This window comes from Lampetra fluviatilis, chromosome 1, assembly GCF_964198595.1.
Source record: "Lampetra fluviatilis chromosome 1, kcLamFluv1.1, whole genome shotgun sequence".
Lineage (NCBI taxonomy): Eukaryota > Metazoa > Chordata > Hyperoartia > Petromyzontiformes > Petromyzontidae > Lampetra > Lampetra fluviatilis.
The window spans coordinates 36,853,933-36,873,359 of NC_136275.1; the positions used below are offsets into that span (position 1 = coordinate 36,853,933).

Consider the following 19,427-nt stretch of genomic DNA (forward strand, 5'->3'; position numbering starts at 1 on the left):
TAGCTGATTGCCTCCCCGTAGCACCAGCTATGATCATCATCGTAGCTGGTGACACGGGGAGGAGGTGTGCGGTGCGGGACTCGGGGCGGAAAGCAAAACTATAACGAAAGAGAATTGAGAATTGATTCTTAAATCGAGTCGTGGCGCTGAACCAATGACAGGTCACGAAATCGCTTGGGAGGTGAATTGTTAAGAGGCCCGGTCACAACTAAAGTTTCAAGTTTATTTTGTTTAACTGGGTGAGAACTCAAAGAGTGTCTCATTTGCAAGAGTCACCTGCGAAATGTTTGGACGTGGTTTCGGAAACCACTACGGAAGCCGCAATCATACACCTGGAGCGAAACGTCAGACGTCGTGACGAGCATTTACAACCCCGAAAACACGATCAGAGAGCACGCGACATTCTACCACTGCAAAAACCTACGCAGTCGTGTCAATAAAATAATGAGTTTTTCTTTCCCGTGAAACTCTTGGCTGCAACTTGTCTCCGTGATTAAAGTAATTCTTTTCATTTGACCCCGAGTTCCCAGGCTTCACAGAAATGTGTAAAAGTGGCCAAAAAAAACATATTTTTTCTCATTTGGCTACTCATTGAACAAAAACTAAGGGGGGGGGGGGGTGGGGGAGGGTGGGGGGATTTATAAATAGAGCAAAAGGCGAGATAATGCTCAACATATTCTCAGTGTGGCTCGCGTGGTTATTGCTCGGAGATGCGCTGTGAGCGGTACTAAAGCGGCCGGTCGCAGGAGCTCAACGATAAAAAAAAATAGTTTTTTTTTTTATGTAGCCCCAATCGTGCTCCTAATTAGCTGTCATCCACAGTGCGATCATTGAAATCCTGTCCTCAAAGTGGCACTTCCCTGCCCTGGGCTGCCCTGATTAGTGCTGCTCGATCTCAGGCTGTGAGTCTAAGTGAACCTATTTGAGGCGCACGCTGTGAAAATAGAACGTGTCTGATCGACCTTTACACAATGAGCTGGAACGTTTTATTTTTTTCCCTCGGTTCAGGTGGCCTCATATTACAAGGCCATTTTTTTTTATTGCTACTGCCACTGCTAACCGCTATTATCACTATTATCACCACAATCTATTCGTTGGTGTGAAGTTAAATTATACTATGCGAAGGCAAATTATATATATGGTTCTTTTTAATGCGACATTTTTGACACTGCCAAATTTTAATTGGCATTCAGGTGATCATCACGGATTGAAGAAAATATAAATAGCTTAGCTTTGATTAATAGATAATGTGCTCCCGCACTTGTAAATTATAGTGTCCAATATTTATTTGGAGGCTCTGCGCACAATGCAATAGGGGCAGCGAGGAATTCACAGTGGCGTTTATAACAACACAATGGCCTGGGTTAATTTTACTTCACTGGCCCTTTTGTGCTTTTCCAAGAAAAGCAGCGCCAAAGAATGCAATTCAAAGGGAAAAATAAGTATGCCACCTGCTTGTTTTATAGGGCCTCGCTTCTAGCCAGGTGTGTGCTTGACAGAGTTAATTGAATTGTCAGACAATGGTTATTTTCAAAAAGAAAGGGAACAGATTGGGGAGGGTGACCACTGCCAATGACGGTGGTCCACAGCCAAACTTTCCTCTCAAAAATTATCTCCGGCACGTGTGTGTGTGTTGAACTTCTTTTTGCACTGTCCATAGCCAACCGTGCTAATAAGAAGTACGCGGGAAGGACAACAAACTAAACACAAAAAGGCATCCTCTAGATGAAGGAGGGGCAGTTAAAGAGACGGCCATTTGAGTGGACTCCATGAGTCAGGTGACCTACGAGCAAACGGTCGGATACTCTAAGGCAGGGGTCGGCAACCAAAATAACAAGAAGAGCCATTTCTTTCCAATTCGATACAAAATTCAGTATTTCAAGAGCCGCAATGCATCTGAGTACATACTGTACATACGTACATATCGTCAAGAAGCAGCCCGTAAAGAGCCGCATGCGGCTCCGGAGCCGTAGGTTGCCGACCCCTGCTCTAAGGGTAGACCTTGGAGGTCGCCCCTCGACTGTGAAGCAGCAGAAGCAGCTGCGGAATCTGTCAGAGGATGGAAGGCGTTGGGTAGCGAGGCATGGTGGTGACATCAATGGCTTTGGTCCAAGATGATAAATGTGAATCTTGAGCCTTTCCAACTGATGCAAGTGAAGAACTGGATTTACAATTAAGGTTTGAGCACCAGGGGGACTCGCTTAAGAGGAGAGATGGGCGGCAGGGAGCACCAATTCCTCGTCCAGGAGCAGCACGGCGAGTCTTGAAAGCGCTTTGTGCTCATTAGCAGCGAATCCTCGAGGGCCACCGTTCTACAGAGTCGAGCTGCCCCTGCCGACCCGACTGGACGCTGGTCCACGGAGAAAGAGCCTCCGCGGCTTCGTCCAAATCAATTGATGCCCTCCCGCAACATTCGTGATGGCGGTTTAGTCATTCCTGGCACTGCTGCTGTCTGAGATTAAACTGGAGACAACGGTGGATGGGAGGGGGGCGGGCGGTGGGGGGGGGTGCACGAAGCGGAGGTCGCTTTATTCAGGGGCTCAGAGTTGCGCCATCAGTCCCGGCAGTTTGTGAGTGTGTGTGGCCGCCAACAGGGGCACAGCCGCACTGCGTAAGTTGGGGGAGTGCTCCCCCCCCCCCACCCGCCCCCGGTCTGGCAAAATCATCACGGATAATTAGGAGTTCTGCTGTACTCAGATGATACTAAATCTACGTAGCTACCAGCTACCGATTATTTGATGAACTGTCCGTGTACTACTGTGTGTTTTAAGGGTCCGTCGTCTGCGCAGTCAGCATTTATGTCACCGCGTTTGTAGGGAGAAAAACAAATTGGGACTGGAAACTAGAATAGATTTTTGTTAACGATGTTGTGGATGTCTCTTAACCATATTTAAACGTGTTTGGAGGTCAAAGTTACCTACCACGTATAATGTAGCGACAGTTATTTATAATAGCATCAGCAAATATCAGCTCACTACTGCGCATCTGTACTCGAACCAGTGATCACCGGGAAAGATGTAGGAGTGGGATAGCAACAAAATCTAAAATGTGGCTGCACCCATCCATAGAGATCTGATATCTACAGCAACCTCCACTCATTCTCATAGAGATCTGTGAGCTACAGCAACCTCCACTCACTCTCATAGAGATCTGTGAGCTACAGAGACCTCCACTCACTCTCATAGAGACCTGTGAGCTACAGAGACCTCCACTCACCCTCATAGAGACCTGTGAGCTACAGAGACCTCCACTCACTCTCATAGAGATATGTTAGCTAAAGCGACCTCTATTCACTCTAATAGAGATCAGTATGTATGTATGTTGGACTTCTTTCGCACTGTACGTATCCAATTGTGTTAATCGGAGGTGCGGGGAAGGACAACAAGATCTGTGAGCTCCAGCAACCTCCACTCAGTCTCAAAGAGATATGTTGGCATTCCTAAATAACGGGTCAGGGTGCATCGGTAACCTAACCAGTAACCACCAAGGCACATTCGTACTTGAGGCAGCTCCAACTTCGTGCTGAGAGCATATCTAACGCGCGGCGTTATATTTGGAGTATGCATTTTCTCCCCGTAGTCATGTGGATGGTTCTTTGTGTCCTCCACATTTAGAATCTACTTGCGTTGAGATTATTTGGCTGCTATACTTTTCCACATAACAAGCCACTTAGTTGGGCTATCATTTGTGGCCAGGTCGCATCTGAAAAAGAGCTTAATAGCTCAGTGGGCCTTACCTGGTAAAATAAAAAATGTGTTTTTTTAGTTTTTTCAGTCATCGTTCTCCAGTTTGTCCGGTCGGGCATCCCACACTGCCAGGCCGTGATCCCGACCGCACATTGCCCCCCGTCTCCATGACATTTTTTTCACGCCTGGTCAGACTATGGCCCCCAGAGTGTTTAACCAGGGCACAGATTTATTATTTTTATTTTCCCCAACGTACGTCCAGAATCTGCCCTCCGCTCTCGTCGTGATTGAGCTGCGCCGTGCGTGTGCGAGTTTTTGCACCTTCGGCCGGGAAATCACCTGGCAACTCGTATCTCAAGACCTGCTGACATTATAATGCCCAAGCCCTGCCTCTCCACCGCCGCTCTTACTCAGGCCGGGCCTTATCATTCACGGCTGCCTGCAACTCTTAATACCACTGGCCGGGAAAGCCGTGATAACTCAGCCCCGGCGTATTATAGTACCTTGCTGTCTATACCGGCCCGCAAATGGCCCTCCTAAAGCTGTCCACTATGAGAGACGGCCGCACCGTTTTAATGCCATTGATTGGAGTGCATCAGAACTTTCATTTTACAACTTGCCGTGATACTCCATAAACTTTTGCTGGGTTCGATGCTTCTCTGGGTTTGAATTTGAACATTAATAATATTTTTTGTGCTTATGTCTGTGTAATTAGCTGGGTTGCAGTAATGTCATTTTTCACGATACGATTATTATCGCGACATCGGTTGCTCAAAACGTATTTCTTTCTCGTATTGTTTTCATATATTCCTTTAGAGATATGCAACTGCAGTTCACGCAACATAAGCCCCGACACACGTTGTCATAAAATGAGGATTTAATTAAATTTTTATGTCACCAGTTACTCCGGAAAATGTTTCACGAAGAACCAAGACAACCGGTTACAGCTATTGTACAAGAACTTTATTTATTGCTATAATTTCGTGAATACTTTGTCAAAAATGTCAAACTTAAGGGAAATTAAAAAGAGCAATGTCAATCGCGGATGATGTTGTTGCCTAATGGACGATTTACAATTATCCTGCATGGCATATCGCATAAATGATGCTGCCACAGTGGTGGGATGGTGAGCACATTGGACTTGTAATCCAACAGTCACCGGATCGTTTCCATCTTTCGTCGCGTCAGTTGAAAGCCCCCCCACCCCCATCACTGTCCACCCAGCAGTATAAATTGGTTCACCGCAGGGGTCCATCAGCAGGTCAAATTGTGGGGTGCTCCCGCTTTTCCCAACTCGTCTCTTCGGCATGGAAGAGGAGACCGAAATACCCGCGCGTTAGTGGAGGCCCTTCTGCCGGCAGTGGCGCGTGCGAGGAATTGCAGGGCTGCACCTTTACCTGCATAGTACAAGATTATCGTGGTATTGCCATGTCGCGGCAACCCTAGGAAATGCACCCGGCCACGGTTATGATAGTGATTTATTATTATTGATATCTCTGTGTGCTAACTGCTGCGTCGGGGTTGTTTGTTCCCAGTACCTGGTCCCGTGGGGAATCTGGGTTTCTCCGAGATTCTGGATACGTCTCTCAAAGTGAGCTGGGATGAGCCGCAGGAGAAGAACGGAATCTTGATTGGTAAGGAAGGTCGCGCGCTCGTCTCTCTTGGCCCTCCGCTTGCTCTTCACGCGAGAGCTCCTCCACCTCTACGCCCTACCCCGGTCAAAGTTATGATTGACTTTTTTATTCTGTTATGATGGCTTTTCCCATCGCTTACAGATTTGATTCCAGGTCAAAGTGATTTCCTGCTCAAATGAGCATCGAGGCATTGGTGCTCACGTCCTATTTACAGCTCTGAGCCAGTGGTGGAAGTTCCACATTGCTGTGATAATAACCGGTCTACCACCCAACCAAGATTTGAACTCTCAACCTTCTGATCATGAGCCACTCACTCCACCGCTGAGCCACCTCTACCCGGGACACCCCTGCAGTGGGTTCCTTTGCAGTGGGTGCCACGGTGGCGAGATGTTAACTACCTCGCCTGGTATACAGGAGGTCGTGGGCTCAATCCCGACCTTGACGCCTGCTGTATATTTGGAGCTTGCATGTTCTCTCCGTGGTCATGTGGATTTTTCTCCGGGTACTACGGTTTTTCTCTCCACATTTAGAATTATGGACTTAGAGTATTTGGCTGATATAAATATCCACATGATAAGCCACTTCGTTGAGCTATCATTTGTGGCCAGGTCGCTTCTAAAAAAGAGCTATACAGCTCACTGGGCCATACCTGGTAAAATAAAAAATATACTTCATCGTTTATAAGTTTCGTAGTATCACCGTATGGGATCTCAGCTGTGGTGCAGTGGTACGAACCCCGGCGACCCGAGTGTAACTTTATTCAGCTTTCTAGCCCCTTCCAGAACATCGCCAGAAATTATGTCCCTCGCTCACTGACTCGGTGACATTCGTCCATGTGCAGGCCTCGCCCTCATGTATTCCTATCCGCCTGCGCGTATGTCTCTGCTTCGGTGATCACAGCTGCACTGCCTGATGATGCATAAAATAGCACGGTCCTTATTTTCCTCTCCGTGGAGCGGTGGCGCAGCGGTTCGCGGATTGTGCTACGAACTCGGGTGAAGCTGACTTCGATTCCCAGCCATGGCTCATGACTAGTTCTGAGCCTTCCTCACTTCACCAACTCCCACTGACCAGCGCGGTGAAGTATGGTCAGATAACCCCGATGGACCCGCACGGTGTGAGGAGGCCATCACCCAGCAGTGGATTGACAAAAGGGCTGTACATATAAAAGTAATGCGAAATTAAATACTTTGTTTCGTATGTTATCGTGATTGTGCAGTGTTATGAGGTACAGTTTATTTTTGTTGTATGTAAGGGGAGCGGTGGCGTTGTAGTTGGCAATACTTTGCTCTGAACCCGGCGACCTGATGTTAGCCACGGCCAACATCTGTTGTGAGTGATGTCTGAATCGGTCCTGGGCCTCCACCACTCAACCAAGTCTGCCCACAAGGACCCTCCACAAAGACACGTTTGGGAGGGGGGTAAAAATCACGAGTTATTTGACGGCACGGTCTTGGAATAAGTAACGGCGTCAATCACTGTTTGGGGACATCTCAGATTCTAGACGGTGGGGGGTGAGTGAGTGAGTGTGTGGTGGTGGCGTTATACCAAATGTGTGTCTGTGTGTCTTTGTGTACTCGTGTGGGAAAGCGTATTCAGCAGAATGCAAACCATCTGTGTTGCCCGGTCAGGAAAAACAAAACCTCTAGACCAACGCAATACAATTTATTTTTTTTGTCTAGCGTCAAATTGCAAAAAAAAAGGATCTCTCAGACGCTGAGCGGGCAGTGCCATGAATCAAACGAAGAGAAAAGTCAACACGGAGCAAAATGAGCGCTTTTGAACGGAGACATTGGACCATAGAAAACAAAACACGAGCGATGCAATAAAAAAAGTCCAATAGATTTACGAAACAAGGCTGTTCGTTTTCTTGAAACTGCCCGTCGGGAAAAACAAAAACACACACAACTCTTACGTAGCGCCATTTACCGCTCATGTTTTTAATAATAACTGCGATTATTATGAACACAAATCTCGTTGTGGGAAATAGGGTTCAAATCACAGCGGATGGTATTGGAGGTCATTTCCGATGCAGGAAAGCACTGCGCAGATCACTTGAACAGAGCACTCGGGAACTGAAAGGAGGCCGGCCAGCTGTGTTCATGTTTTGTTTTTGTCCACCAATTTTTTCATCCCATTTGTTGCCCATCAGCATTGCGTCATCAGATGACGAACCAATTCGGATCCCTCGCAGGGCAGTGCAACCTTTGGCGTTGGAGAAGAGACCACAGGAGCAGAGATGACAGAGCTACTCCTGAGATCCGTTCACGTGAACTCTGGTCCACGCAGTTAGGGGGCAGCACTTTCCCCACCCACACTGTCACGGAGAGTAATGTTCATTGCGCGACGTTTATCATTCTCAGACCTGGAAGGTAACCAAAAGAAGTGCATCATTGAATTTAATTTTTTTTATTGGGGGGGGGGGGGGGTGTGCAGTCATTGATAACCCTGCTAAGACCATCAATTCGGTGCACTTGCAACCCTGGCTTAATTGCAGGTGGCTGAAATCTGGATTGAAACCCTGTCTCTCAGCAAGTTCCAGCTCAGCACTCTGACCTCTGAGCCCACTGGCCGGCTGAACTATGACAAGTGTAGTGGGTTTCGTTTTTATTGGTATGGTGGTGGCGGCGGTGGTGGTGGTGGTGGTGGTGATGGCGGTTGGGGCGGCGATGGACATGGTTGTGCAGGGCGCGCCATCGAAAGCTCCACATCGGCGCACGGCGCTGTCGGCCCCCCTCGCCTCCTCATCAATCACCTCTCACGTCGGATCGAGGGGAGAAATTAGGAGTTATCGCTGAACGCAAACGCAACAAGAGACTGATCAAGGCCCGGCGGCAGGACAAAAAACATTGACTCGGGCATTTTTCATTGCCGGCTCCATTTGACGAGGCGCACCACTTAAAAGCGCCGGCCCGTCATGTAAAATCATTTGGGACCGTCGGTGTCCTCGCGGACAGATAAATAAACGCGGTGCAGCCGCCATCTCTTGGATGGGCGCTGAATCCCCGTTTGGGGCTCTCTGTGTCACCCCCCTCCCCCTAAGCCCCCCCTCCCCCCCCGATTCCCTTAACTCTTCGGTCACTCTCGAGATGAGAACCGCTTCACCTCTGTGATCTACCCAGGTCACCCCCCCCGGTCCGTAAAAGTGAATTGCAGTCGCAATGGGTTTCTCACTGGGTGAAAGGATACGTATCATTGCTGCTGCTATTACTGTTGTGTACAGTATCGTGTTTGTACAGTATTTATGGGATGGGGGGGGGCAGTGGCCAGTGACTGGGGTTGCCTCCTGTCCTGGTTTTCCCCGGATCATCATCTTGTTGCGGTAACTGCTGCTGTACTGGGAAATCTGCATGAAAACACCTGCTTCGTGTCAGTTGCGTAGCAGTCGTAATTGTAATAATCATACACGAATCACGGCAATGGATGTGCATGTAAGGTCTCCCCACTGCTATTATCGTGAGACGTTCTTTCTTTTATCTGTGACATGCTCCGTTTTATTTGTAGCTCAGAGGTGACAACCCTAGCGGTGGCGCAGTGGCCAAGGCACCGCGCTATGAAACTCGGCGCTCTGAGTTCAGTTCCCGACCACGGCTAACATCAGCGCGGAGAGATGATACCCGAATAGATCCTGGGCATCTGTCCTTCACCAACCCGCACGGAGCAGCGCGCGGTGAGGTGTGGTTACACCGCCCGAGCGACCGAGGCAGTGTGTAGGGAGACCTTCATCCAGCAGTGGACTGACAAAAGCGTTGTAAATCACAGTTTAAAATGCCGCAGTGTGTACAGCAATCAAGTCAACGTGTCAACACTGGCTGCAAAACGACTGCAAGATAATTCAACATTGCTGGGTGATGCTGCGTTGCTTCTCGGGCACAAAAGACCAGAAGACAACTCGACACGTTGGTCAATAGTATTCCTGCCGTTAAATGAAAAAATATATACACAATGGAGAACGTTTCAGGAAATGCCCCTTCTTCATATAACATAAATAAAGAGTTAAGTCCCAGCAGCAGTCGCAGTCGCAGCCACACAAACCTTATCATAAAACAACTCCTCTCTAGGGGCCTACCCTGGCTCCTCCCACCCTCAACCAATATATACAAGGTCGGGTCTCTTGGAATTTCTCTTTACTTGATACAGCAATCGTGCTGTGACGGTTCCACCTGAAGACGGAAGCTTGTGTTGCCTCCGAAAAGTCGTGATTTTTTATTTTATGTTATTTATATTATTACTTTCATTAATTTTAATTTTATTTTTTACCTACGTGACTTTTCCGAAAAAACCTAAGAGTATGGATAATAAGAGTTACTTTACACTTTGGGGCCTGATGAGAATGACTGTTAAAATGTTCTCTGATGACCAGTTTTTAAGCTGGGTTTCAATAGTTGCCTAATTGTAGCTATTAAATAACAGCACATCCTTCAACAATAAAAACAACGATGACTAAAAAAACGAATTTACATGAAAAGCAAAAATTCTAAAGTGTTGCTGGCACATTGCATTGTGGAAATATGTGTTCTTGTGACACTTGCAGAATTGCAGTCCTGTGCAAAAATAATTACGAACAATGTTTAGACAATAGCCCACCTATGCCGTAAGGATCCAGTAGACATTCACCAAATCCATTCCCGGGCATTGTTAATTATATTGTAGTGCGTGTGTGTCCACGATGCTGTGTACACAATTGAAGGGTCGTAAGTAAGAATACACAGAGAGGCCGATACACGGACAGGGGAACAGGCAGGAGCTTAGAAAAGCAAAGAGGCTGGGTAATAGATAGGCCAGTTGGTTTGTAGAAGTCCAGGTGGTGCTGACAGGTAGACAGTCCAACAGGGAGACAAGGGGGGCCGGAACCCGCCTACCCCCACCCCAACACGCCCCAGCACATGGAGACAAAGACAATTGACCACCACATACACTATAACAGACTGTTGGAGCAAATTTTGTTAGCGAGCACCTATTAAGCCCGCCATGGCCCACGAAAGCTGGTGTTTACACACCACTACTGGTACTCATTTAAGGCTGAGTTGACCTTTGGGAGGCCCAAGACCAATGCAGATGTTGGCTGTGAGCGGGAATCGAACTCGGGTCGCCGGGTGCATAGCGAAGTTCACTCAACACTCCACACGCCCATGAAGGCCAGCACGGCACACAATGTTGTGGGTGGCCAACACCACACCCGGCCGCCTTTGTCTCCTGAGTGGCAAAGTTTAGACACCGCACCAGGTACTCATTTGAGGCTTAGTCGACCTAGGGAAGGCCCAGAACCGGTGCATATAATCGTCACTGGTGTTGGCCGTGAGCGGGAATCGAACTTGTTTCGCCAGGTTGCGTGCTAACAGTTTCACTACCGCTCCCCACACACACACAAACTGACATGTACACATATATATACACACACATACACATATACTCACACAAAGGCAAACATCCCCTGCATAGCCTTACAGACTGTTGGGGCAATTCCTCTTCGTAAGCACCTGCTGCATACTGATACGCAAACACACCTATGGACACACACACACGCCCACACAAAAATCCCCAACCCCTCACTGCTGGGAAGGAGTCCAATGCAAACACCAAACTTCGTATTGTGCAATCAAAATTACACTATCAGCACCAGCTAGACGCACAAGACCAAACAATCCAGCAGACGCCTATTGCGCTTAGACACATAAACCGTAAATTTGTAAATAATGAAACTATAGCAAATTTGACTTTCGCAACGAGCATACGCCTGCAGTAATACACCGATACGCGCGCAGGCGCGGGGCATATTGCTCCATGCAAAACGCTATTCGTACGTTGTTACGGTACGCGGAGAGAATGACAGAATGAACTTAAAACGACCATTCATGAAACATAAATAAAGAAGTCATATTTACCGTCATAGAACATGTAACAAAAATATAATAGGGTGCCTGTGAACGTGGTTTTCTGCTCAAATGCTGGTACCCCTATTTTATCAACCCTGGAGGGATGATGGGCTAAGTTTATCCGTATACCAGGATTCGAACTGGCAACCTTCCCATTGTAAGATGCTCATTGAACCGCCCAGCCATCTGGCACAAATTTTATGCCGTGGACAAATGTCTCCCCCCCCGCCCCATCCTCCACCACCCCTCCAACCCCCCATCCGCTCCACTAAATCTGGCCCAGACAGTCAGGTCAGTGCATAAGATGACTGCGGCTGTGCGACAATGAGAATCCTCGCAATCTTCAAACCCCCCTTGTGTTCCTTGCAAGTCTGTAAAAATAGCAGATAATTATTTCTGTAATGATGGGTTTAAAGAATTAAATTACACAGGATTTGAAAAGCCGATGGCAGGGGCTGTCAGACGCAATGTGTTGGATATATTTTTGAATTTATTGTATTTTTTTTTTATACATTCTCTGCTTGGAATACTTCTTGCCTCGTTCGTCGCAATCGCACTGACGATTTGGGGAGTGAGCACGATGAGATATTTCTGGATAGGTGGATGGAAAGAACAAGAGGCAGATGGCATGTCATAATAAACGTAATCATGAGCCATGGTCTATCCACCGCTAGATGATTGCCTCCCCACGCCGTCGCCATAATTTGTGGTTATGCGATGCTATTCTCTAAGGAGGGCATTCTCTCCTTTGGCTCCCATTCTGGCGCAGGTCTCGTCCATTGACCGTGATCATCCCTCTGGGCACGATGTGTTTTTCCCCAAGCCCACGGCGCTTCCTGAACAATCGATGCAAGGTCACCAATTTTTTTGGTTTCCTGATCGATGCTTTCCCCTTCTCATATCTCGGTGTAATTCAAAGCATGCATCTTTCTACGTTTTTATCATCATATTTGAGCTCTCCACTGCTGGATGAAGATGAATATGATGCTCCTGACTTGCATTTGTCCCCTGATTCACGTGCTCTTCTCCCTGTCTCTCTGTGTCATTACCAGCATGAGTCTCTCCACGCTGCGCAAGGCTGACAAAAATATAGACAAATGCAGAAGTTGGGAGGGGTTGGGGGGGGAGATGCTGGCGGTAGATGGGAGAGAGAGAGGGAGCTAGAAAATAAGAGCAAAAGGTAAAAGGTGGCTGAAAGTCTGCGAAATAAAGAAGAATGGAGAGGGAGGAGAGAGAGGAGGGAAAGGTGGGAGTGCGTGAGAGTCCATCTATAAATTGCAGGCTTGGTCCCCCACTCAGAAGCCAAAAAATCCATCGCGTTTAATGAAAGAGTGTTTTAGGGTGGGCAGTAAAATACGGCCGCATAAGGAAAGCTCCTGATTAATACTGCCAGGAAGCCTGGAGAGGGAGGGAAAAAAACACCATCGGAAGCATCCCACAGGCACTGTATAACCCCGACCTGCGAGCGATTTTATGGTTTAACTCGGATGCGGAGGCTGAAAAGACGTGGGTAGGTTTTTAACAATTTCTGATACGACTGCCCGGAAATTAAACGGCCGGGACACATAGAACGGCGGTGATTATTTCCACAGAACCGCCGCCTTAACCCGTCGAAAAAAACATTATACATCGACGGGGATGATATTAAAAAAAAAAAACGGCAATGCTGCTTTTTGCGAGCGTAAAACATCCGCTGCCCGTCAGACGCGTGTCCTCATTCGCTGGCTCCAATTAGCCGGGGCCGACTGCGTGCAGTGGCTCGCAATGTGGCGAGCGTCTGAGGTTAAAGGGTTAACGCTTTATTTACAGCGTAAGCCTGCCAACAGCGCATGCCCCGCTCAAATTGACTTTCACACGGCGGCGACGGCGGCTGCGAGCGCGGTGACCGCGGCCGATGGTCGCCTGTTTCTCATGACGTCACGTAGTTGGCACGGTCCCCGGTTGCAGGGAATTAAAGGGGCTACCCCCCCCCTTCCCCCCCTTTCCACCTGGGCCCGTGCCAATTCCGGTCGCCACCTTCACACGTGGCGGATCAAAGGAAGTGCGGAGACACTGACCGAACCGGAGGGGCACATTGGTGGACCGCTGCCAACTTCGCAGCTTCAACAGAGGCTGCGGCAGCAGGAGCCGCAGCAGCAATTCACTCCGCCTCACCTGAAGCCATCGCGCGCCTTTCAATCTTGGATATAGATCTATAAGTTGCTATTCACTGAGCCATACACAATGAGAAGGCTTTTTTTTTTCCACTGTGCTGACGGGTGGCACCTTCACTGCTCATGATGTTAAGACGGCCGTAATCCACCCAGGGTCAGCCATGTAGCATCGGAGGCGGGGGTGAGTATTTGCGGGTCACTGGGTCGACTGGAGTATGTGGCGCATGACAACCAGCCACAGTCGCGGCGAGAGGGCAACCTGATGTGGTGCGCGCCGTGAAATATTTGCCGGGTCACCGTACCCAGACAGACCAAGCTGAAATGAATGAATCGCTGCTTCCCTGCGTCGCCCTCCCAGGGTACAAGGTGTCGTGGGAGGAGCTGAACAAGACGCACTCGCGCGTCACGCACTACCTGCCCAACAGCACGCGCGAGTACCGTGTCACGGGCCTGGCTGCGCTCACCACCTACGTGATCGAGGTGTCGGCGCGCACCAGCCGAGGCTCCGGACCCACCTCGGCCTCCACCATCTCCTCTGGAATTCCACCAGGTGCCTACTTCCCCCCCCCCGCCCCCGATTAGCACGGTTGGCTACGTATGGTTCAACATACAAAAGCAGTTCAACGTACATACAAACATACAAGGATATTGGTAGGAGCCTTGAGCCCCCCCACCCCACTGCTGATGGCTGTGCTCTACTTTCTACACTCCTATCATCGTCATGGTCATCTTTCTTGTTCCCCTGACTGGATGCTAGAGGGGGACGTCAATGATGCCTCGGCTGTCAAATCTCACCACGCTTGCCTGTCATTCACTTTCTCCATCGAGGGTGCTCATCGCCAGGTCTAAAATAGTTGGTACAATATTTAACAACCGTGGCAATCCAGCATTAGACATTGCAGCTTTGCGTCATATACACAGTGGCTGGTAGCGAGAGCAGCAGGCACGATGGACAACGCAGAGGGTGTATCGGTACTCATTTGCGTAGCGTTTCACATTCGTTTAAAGTTTGTCATGAGCCAAATTACCATTTTGCTTTGAATTATCCATGTTTTTATTTTATTTGCGCCACTGCTCATGGCCACATTTGCCCCGGATGATCGCGAGTTTGACTGGGCAGTTCTCCAACACGTGTTCCCGTTGTACCGCGCATTGTCCGACGTTTCGCTCCATGTGCCCGGTAGGAGCTCACTCCAGCGAGATGTTCAACCCGAGAACACATAAGAGGGCTGCACGAGCCAGACCGCTAAATCCTATTCACTAGTTGAATGTATTATTATAATTGTATGGCGGTATATATATTACCATACCCTGCCAACAATGCCATCCTAACCGAAGCTTCTCTTGACTCTGCTCACTCACTGTCGAACGCATAGGGGTAACCGAATATTTTTTACGAAAATTTATTAACAAACCTTTTTTTAGCTTGAGACTTAATCAGAGTGGATTGCTAATGATCGTTTTACTGCAATTTAAATTATGGAAGCGGTGGCGAAAGCGATGCCAATGTGATGAGAAAGATAATGATGGAGAATGAACGACAATAATGAAATAGTGGAGCTGATTAAATAATGGCTGTGGTGATTGAGATGATAATGAAATGATGATAACGATGTTGGTGATGATGGCAGTGGTGATGGTGATGAAAACAATGTAATATTCACGCTTGCAGCAATGATGATGAAAACAGAGCGCATAACTTGTAGCCTCAAATGATAAAATTATGGTGCTGATGATTGATTGAGACGATTGTGATGATTAATGGGATGATGATGAAGTTGACGAATGAACAAAAAACCATCGACACCACAATTACATTTTCCACGGACATCGAGGTCTACTCTCACCTTTCACTCGCCATATTTCCCTCCCTCCCTCCCACCCTTCAGAGCTGCCCGGGGCCCCCTCCAACGTGGCCGTGTCAAACATCGGCCCTCGCTCCGTGGCCCTCCAGTTCCGCGCCGGCTTTGATGGGAAGACGTCCATCCTGAAGTGGGTGGTGGAGGCCCAGGTCAGTGGACATCGCCTCCTCACCCATGCCACCATCTCCGCAGTCACCACCACAATCTCCAATGCCACCACCACCACCCACACCTTTGATGAGCGAGGTTGGCTACGTACGGTGTGAAAGAAGTTCAACATGCAATTATACGTACATCTCCACCCAAACCACCACCATCTCCACCAGGACCGCATTCTTTGTTACCATCACCATCTCCACCAACAGCATCTCCACCACGGCAATTTCCACCACCAGCACCACCAGCACCACCAGCACCATCTAAACTTCCGTCATCATCTCCACCACCATCAAACACATCTCAAGATGGCTCAGAATTGTCAAATAAACTACATTAGGGGTAGGAATGAGGTTGTGGAGATGTGGCTCGCTCAGGGATGGGAAGCACGAGATGAGAGGAGAAAGATGCTGCCACACAGCCCAGGAAGAAGCAATTGGGATTCAGCACCACCAGAAACAACAATGGTATCATCGAGATCCAGGGATCAAAGACAAAGATCCCCTATATAGCCTGAATAGACTGTTGGGGCAAGTGCTGTTAGCGATCAACTATGAAGACCGGCGTGGCACACGAGCCCGCCTTTGTCTCCCCCGTGGCGATGTTTACACACTGCACCAGGTATTCATTTGAGGCCGAGTCGTTCTAGAGGAGGCCCACGACCTGTTCGGATAAATCGTCACTGGTGTTGACGGTGAGCGAGATTGGAACTCGAGTTGGCGTGTTCGCAGCGCAGCGTAGGGCTAACCGCGACACCTGCTGCTCCCCAGCCAAGGCAGGGCCGACGATCCCCAGGGAGTCTTCAGGTCACGGTCCGGCTTTGAGGATCTTCACCGACGAACCCCGAATGGGGGGGGCCCCGGTCAGGCCCAAGCGCCAGCCAGGGCAGGGCCGACGATCCCCAGGGAGTCTTCAGGTCACGGTCCGGCTTTGAGGATCTTCACCGACGAACCCAGAATGGGGGGGGCCCGGTCAGGCCCAAGCGCCAGCCAGGGCAGGGCCGACGATCCCCAGGGAGTCTTCAGGTCACGGTCCGGCTTTGAGGATCTTCACCGACGAACCCCGAATGGGGGGGGCCCGGTCAGGCCCAAGCGCCAGCCAGGGCAGGGCCGACGATCCCCCTGGGAGTCTTCAGGTCAGGGTCCGGCTTTGAGGATCTTCACCGACGAACCCCGAATGGGGGGGCCCGTTCAGGCCCAAGCGCCGATCCCAGAGCGGCGCTCGGTGCCGCGCCGGCGGCTCACGGCGGCCATCCGTCGATCTAACCGGGCGTGATTAATCGCGCCGTCGTACGCGAGCGCTAAACAACCGCCGCCGCCTAATAACCACTCCGCGTCGAGACGCGTTGAGTTCCTGCAAGCGAGAGCAACGACAACAAAAAATATATTTATTTCGCGCGCGTGCGTGCGTGCGTCGGTGTGTGTTTTTTTCGCTTTTTTTTATTAAGAACGTTATCGTCAAACGATGCGTGTTCACGCGACTTGCACTTCGCTCCCTTACGGGCTTCGTTGCACGTGCGGTGGCGAGTTTAGCGCGCCGACGGCGGGGGGGGGTGGAGGCTTCGTGAGTACTCCTGTGAAATGAGCCAATGTGACTGCATCTGTCAAGCCCCGCTGCCTTGCAGCTCCTTGTGCTTGTCACAGGGTTTATTTTAAATGTGTGTGTGTGTGTTGCGGAGTGGTTAGCTCACTGCGCTACGTACCCGGCGACCCGAGTTCGATTCCCGCTCACGGACCAACACCAGTGATTATTATCTGAAGCGGTCATGGACCTCCCCTAGGTCGACTCAGCCTCAAATGAGTACCTGGTGTGGTGTGTAAACATCACCGCTGGGGAGACAAAGGCGGCCGGGCATGATGTTGGCCACCCACCCCCTCTCATGTGTTGTGCCGGCCTTTGTAGGTGCTCGCTAACAGCACTTGCCCCAACAGTCTGTTCAGGCGATACGGGAGATCTTTGTCTTTTTTTTTGTATGTTATAGACGCGTGTGTTTGCGTGTTATTTAATGGGGGAGTAGTCAGCCCCGTGGTTAGCGCACTGCTCTATGAACTCGACGACCCGAGTTCGATTCCCACTCACGGCCAACACCGGTGAGTGTCTGCTGCTGCTGTGTCCTGTACAGCGCTTTGAGATCCTTGATGAAAAGCCACCGCTATATACATGGAATTATTATTGTTATTATCTGAACCGGTCCTAGGCCTCCCCGAGGTCATGGTGCTACCCCCTCGTGTGCCGTGCCAGCCTTCATAGTTCTTCTACTCGCTAGCAGCACTTGCTCAACAGTCTGTGGCAGGCTATTTGGACTGTCAGAGTTCACATTCCATGGCCACGATTCGATTCACAGATGTATTCTTTGGTTGCCTCGATTTTACCATCTCTTTTTTAATTGTTTTTTTTTGGTTTATCTTTCGCACCCTTAATCATGAAGGTAAAGGTGGAGCCCTGCAATTTCCTGGTCACGCCACTGCTGGCAGAAGGGGCCTCGATTAGAGGGAGCTCCAGACAGCGCCATTGGAGAGTGTTTGGCCTATTTTGCAATGCTGACAAGATGACTTGGACTAGGCGGTGCGATACCGCTGGCACACACACTTTACCCAACCAGACGTGGCGCATGGGATTTACGAAATCTGCACCGGTTATTTGTTTTTTTTTGTCCAACTGCTGCGCCAAAAGATCGTATCGAACCGGCAACCTCTGCATCGCAAGCCAAGGGCGCTGACCGTCAGCGCCACGGCGGCAGCGTGCCCACACGCATCGTTTGTATGATTAATTGAAAGACGTGAATTGTTAGGCAAGCGGGTTGATGCCTGTATCATGAACCTTAAAAATCGATACGAATGAATCCATTGGTCATTTCATCATCACACCCTTGAGAAGTACATTTTAATTGGCTTCACACTCTGCCATGCTCGCGTGCTTCCCAGTGATTGACTGATTCTCGCAGCTTTCTCAGAGAGGACGTTGAGCGGAATGAGCTCGGTAAATTGGTAGGCGATTTGGCCACTGTTATATTTTGTTTGCGTCAATTTTGCATTCGCCCATCCGTAAGCTGGCAGAAAGGACTTGCCCTCTAAAGTGCAGCAGTGGCTGAGATGGGAGTTGAAAGCCCTAAGCCATCAAAGCAGAAGCGTGTGCCTTCGAAAGTCATCTCAGCCGTGGGACAGCCCTGCCGCTAATTAAACTGCACTGTCAGTTTAAGCCACAAGTCCTCTGATTTTGTGAACACTTATGTGAGGATGAGGTAGCAGCACAGATGGGGCATGCTGTCCCTGGTGCGATGGTAAGGCCGGTTCTCCATGCGCGGCATTTGAAACAATGAGGCAAGTTTCTGGTCGACCGGAGCAGGTGGCATGTGACTAGCGTCCGCAGCGATAGTGAGACGTATACTCGGTGTGGTGTGCCGGGCGCGGAAATATTTTTCGGGTCGCTGAACCCCCGGAAAAACCCGACGTGCATATTACACTCCGTGCCAGTCTCACCAGGCCACCATCGCTCCCCGTGTGACCTCAGCAGATTGCGGGAGCGGACGGGGAGGAGGCGGAGTGGATCATGGTGCACGAGTTGGACAATCTGCCGGCTGCTCGCTCCCTGGAGGTGCCGCTACTGCGGCCCTACACACAGTACCGGTACGCGATAACCCACCCACCTCCCTACCCCAAATCTCCCGTGGTCTAGTGAGCTAATAAGTCTGAACATTTGTTGTCGCGCACTCTTGCAAGCCCAGGCCATCATGAATGCGTGCTGATCAAACGCGGCAAGGCTCTTTAGAACAATGCCCTCTGAGGTCTGCAGCAAAGCTGACCTTTCTGTATGTGTCCCCCTAGTAAGCATGGGTGTTCTCCAGGCACTCCTGCTTATCCCACTTGCACTACAAACAGTTCCAACATGAACTGGCCAATTACCGTATTCTCCAGATTTAGACTCACTTTTTTTCTCCCCCCACCCCCCTGTATTTTAAAGCAAAAGTCAGGGGTACGTTGTAGCATCTGGTAACTGGGTGTGTGTGTTTGTGTGAGAAGCGGATCTGCAAAACCTTACACCCGGCATAAATTTGTAGGTG

General features: G+C 49.6%; 1 protein-coding gene across 6 annotated transcripts in view; it reads left to right on the forward strand.

The window, feature by feature from the left end:
• The window catches only part of LOC144935147 (protein sidekick-2-like), a 477,776-nt gene that overhangs the window by 355,459 nt on the left and 102,890 nt on the right, over positions 1-19,427 (forward strand). For 4 of the 6 annotated variants that reach the window (XM_078861598.1, XM_078861616.1, XM_078861625.1 and 1 more), the window contains exons 20-23: positions 5,222-5,320; positions 13,708-13,899; positions 15,239-15,360; positions 18,878-18,993. In XM_078861598.1, the coding sequence (XP_078717724.1) occupies positions 5,222-5,320; positions 13,708-13,899; positions 15,239-15,360; positions 18,878-18,993 (529 nt within the window). The remainder of the gene's footprint in view (positions 1-5,221; positions 5,321-13,707; positions 13,900-15,238; positions 15,361-18,877; positions 18,994-19,427) is intronic. The other 2 variants (XM_078861607.1, XM_078861640.1) reach the window with 1 other exon arrangement.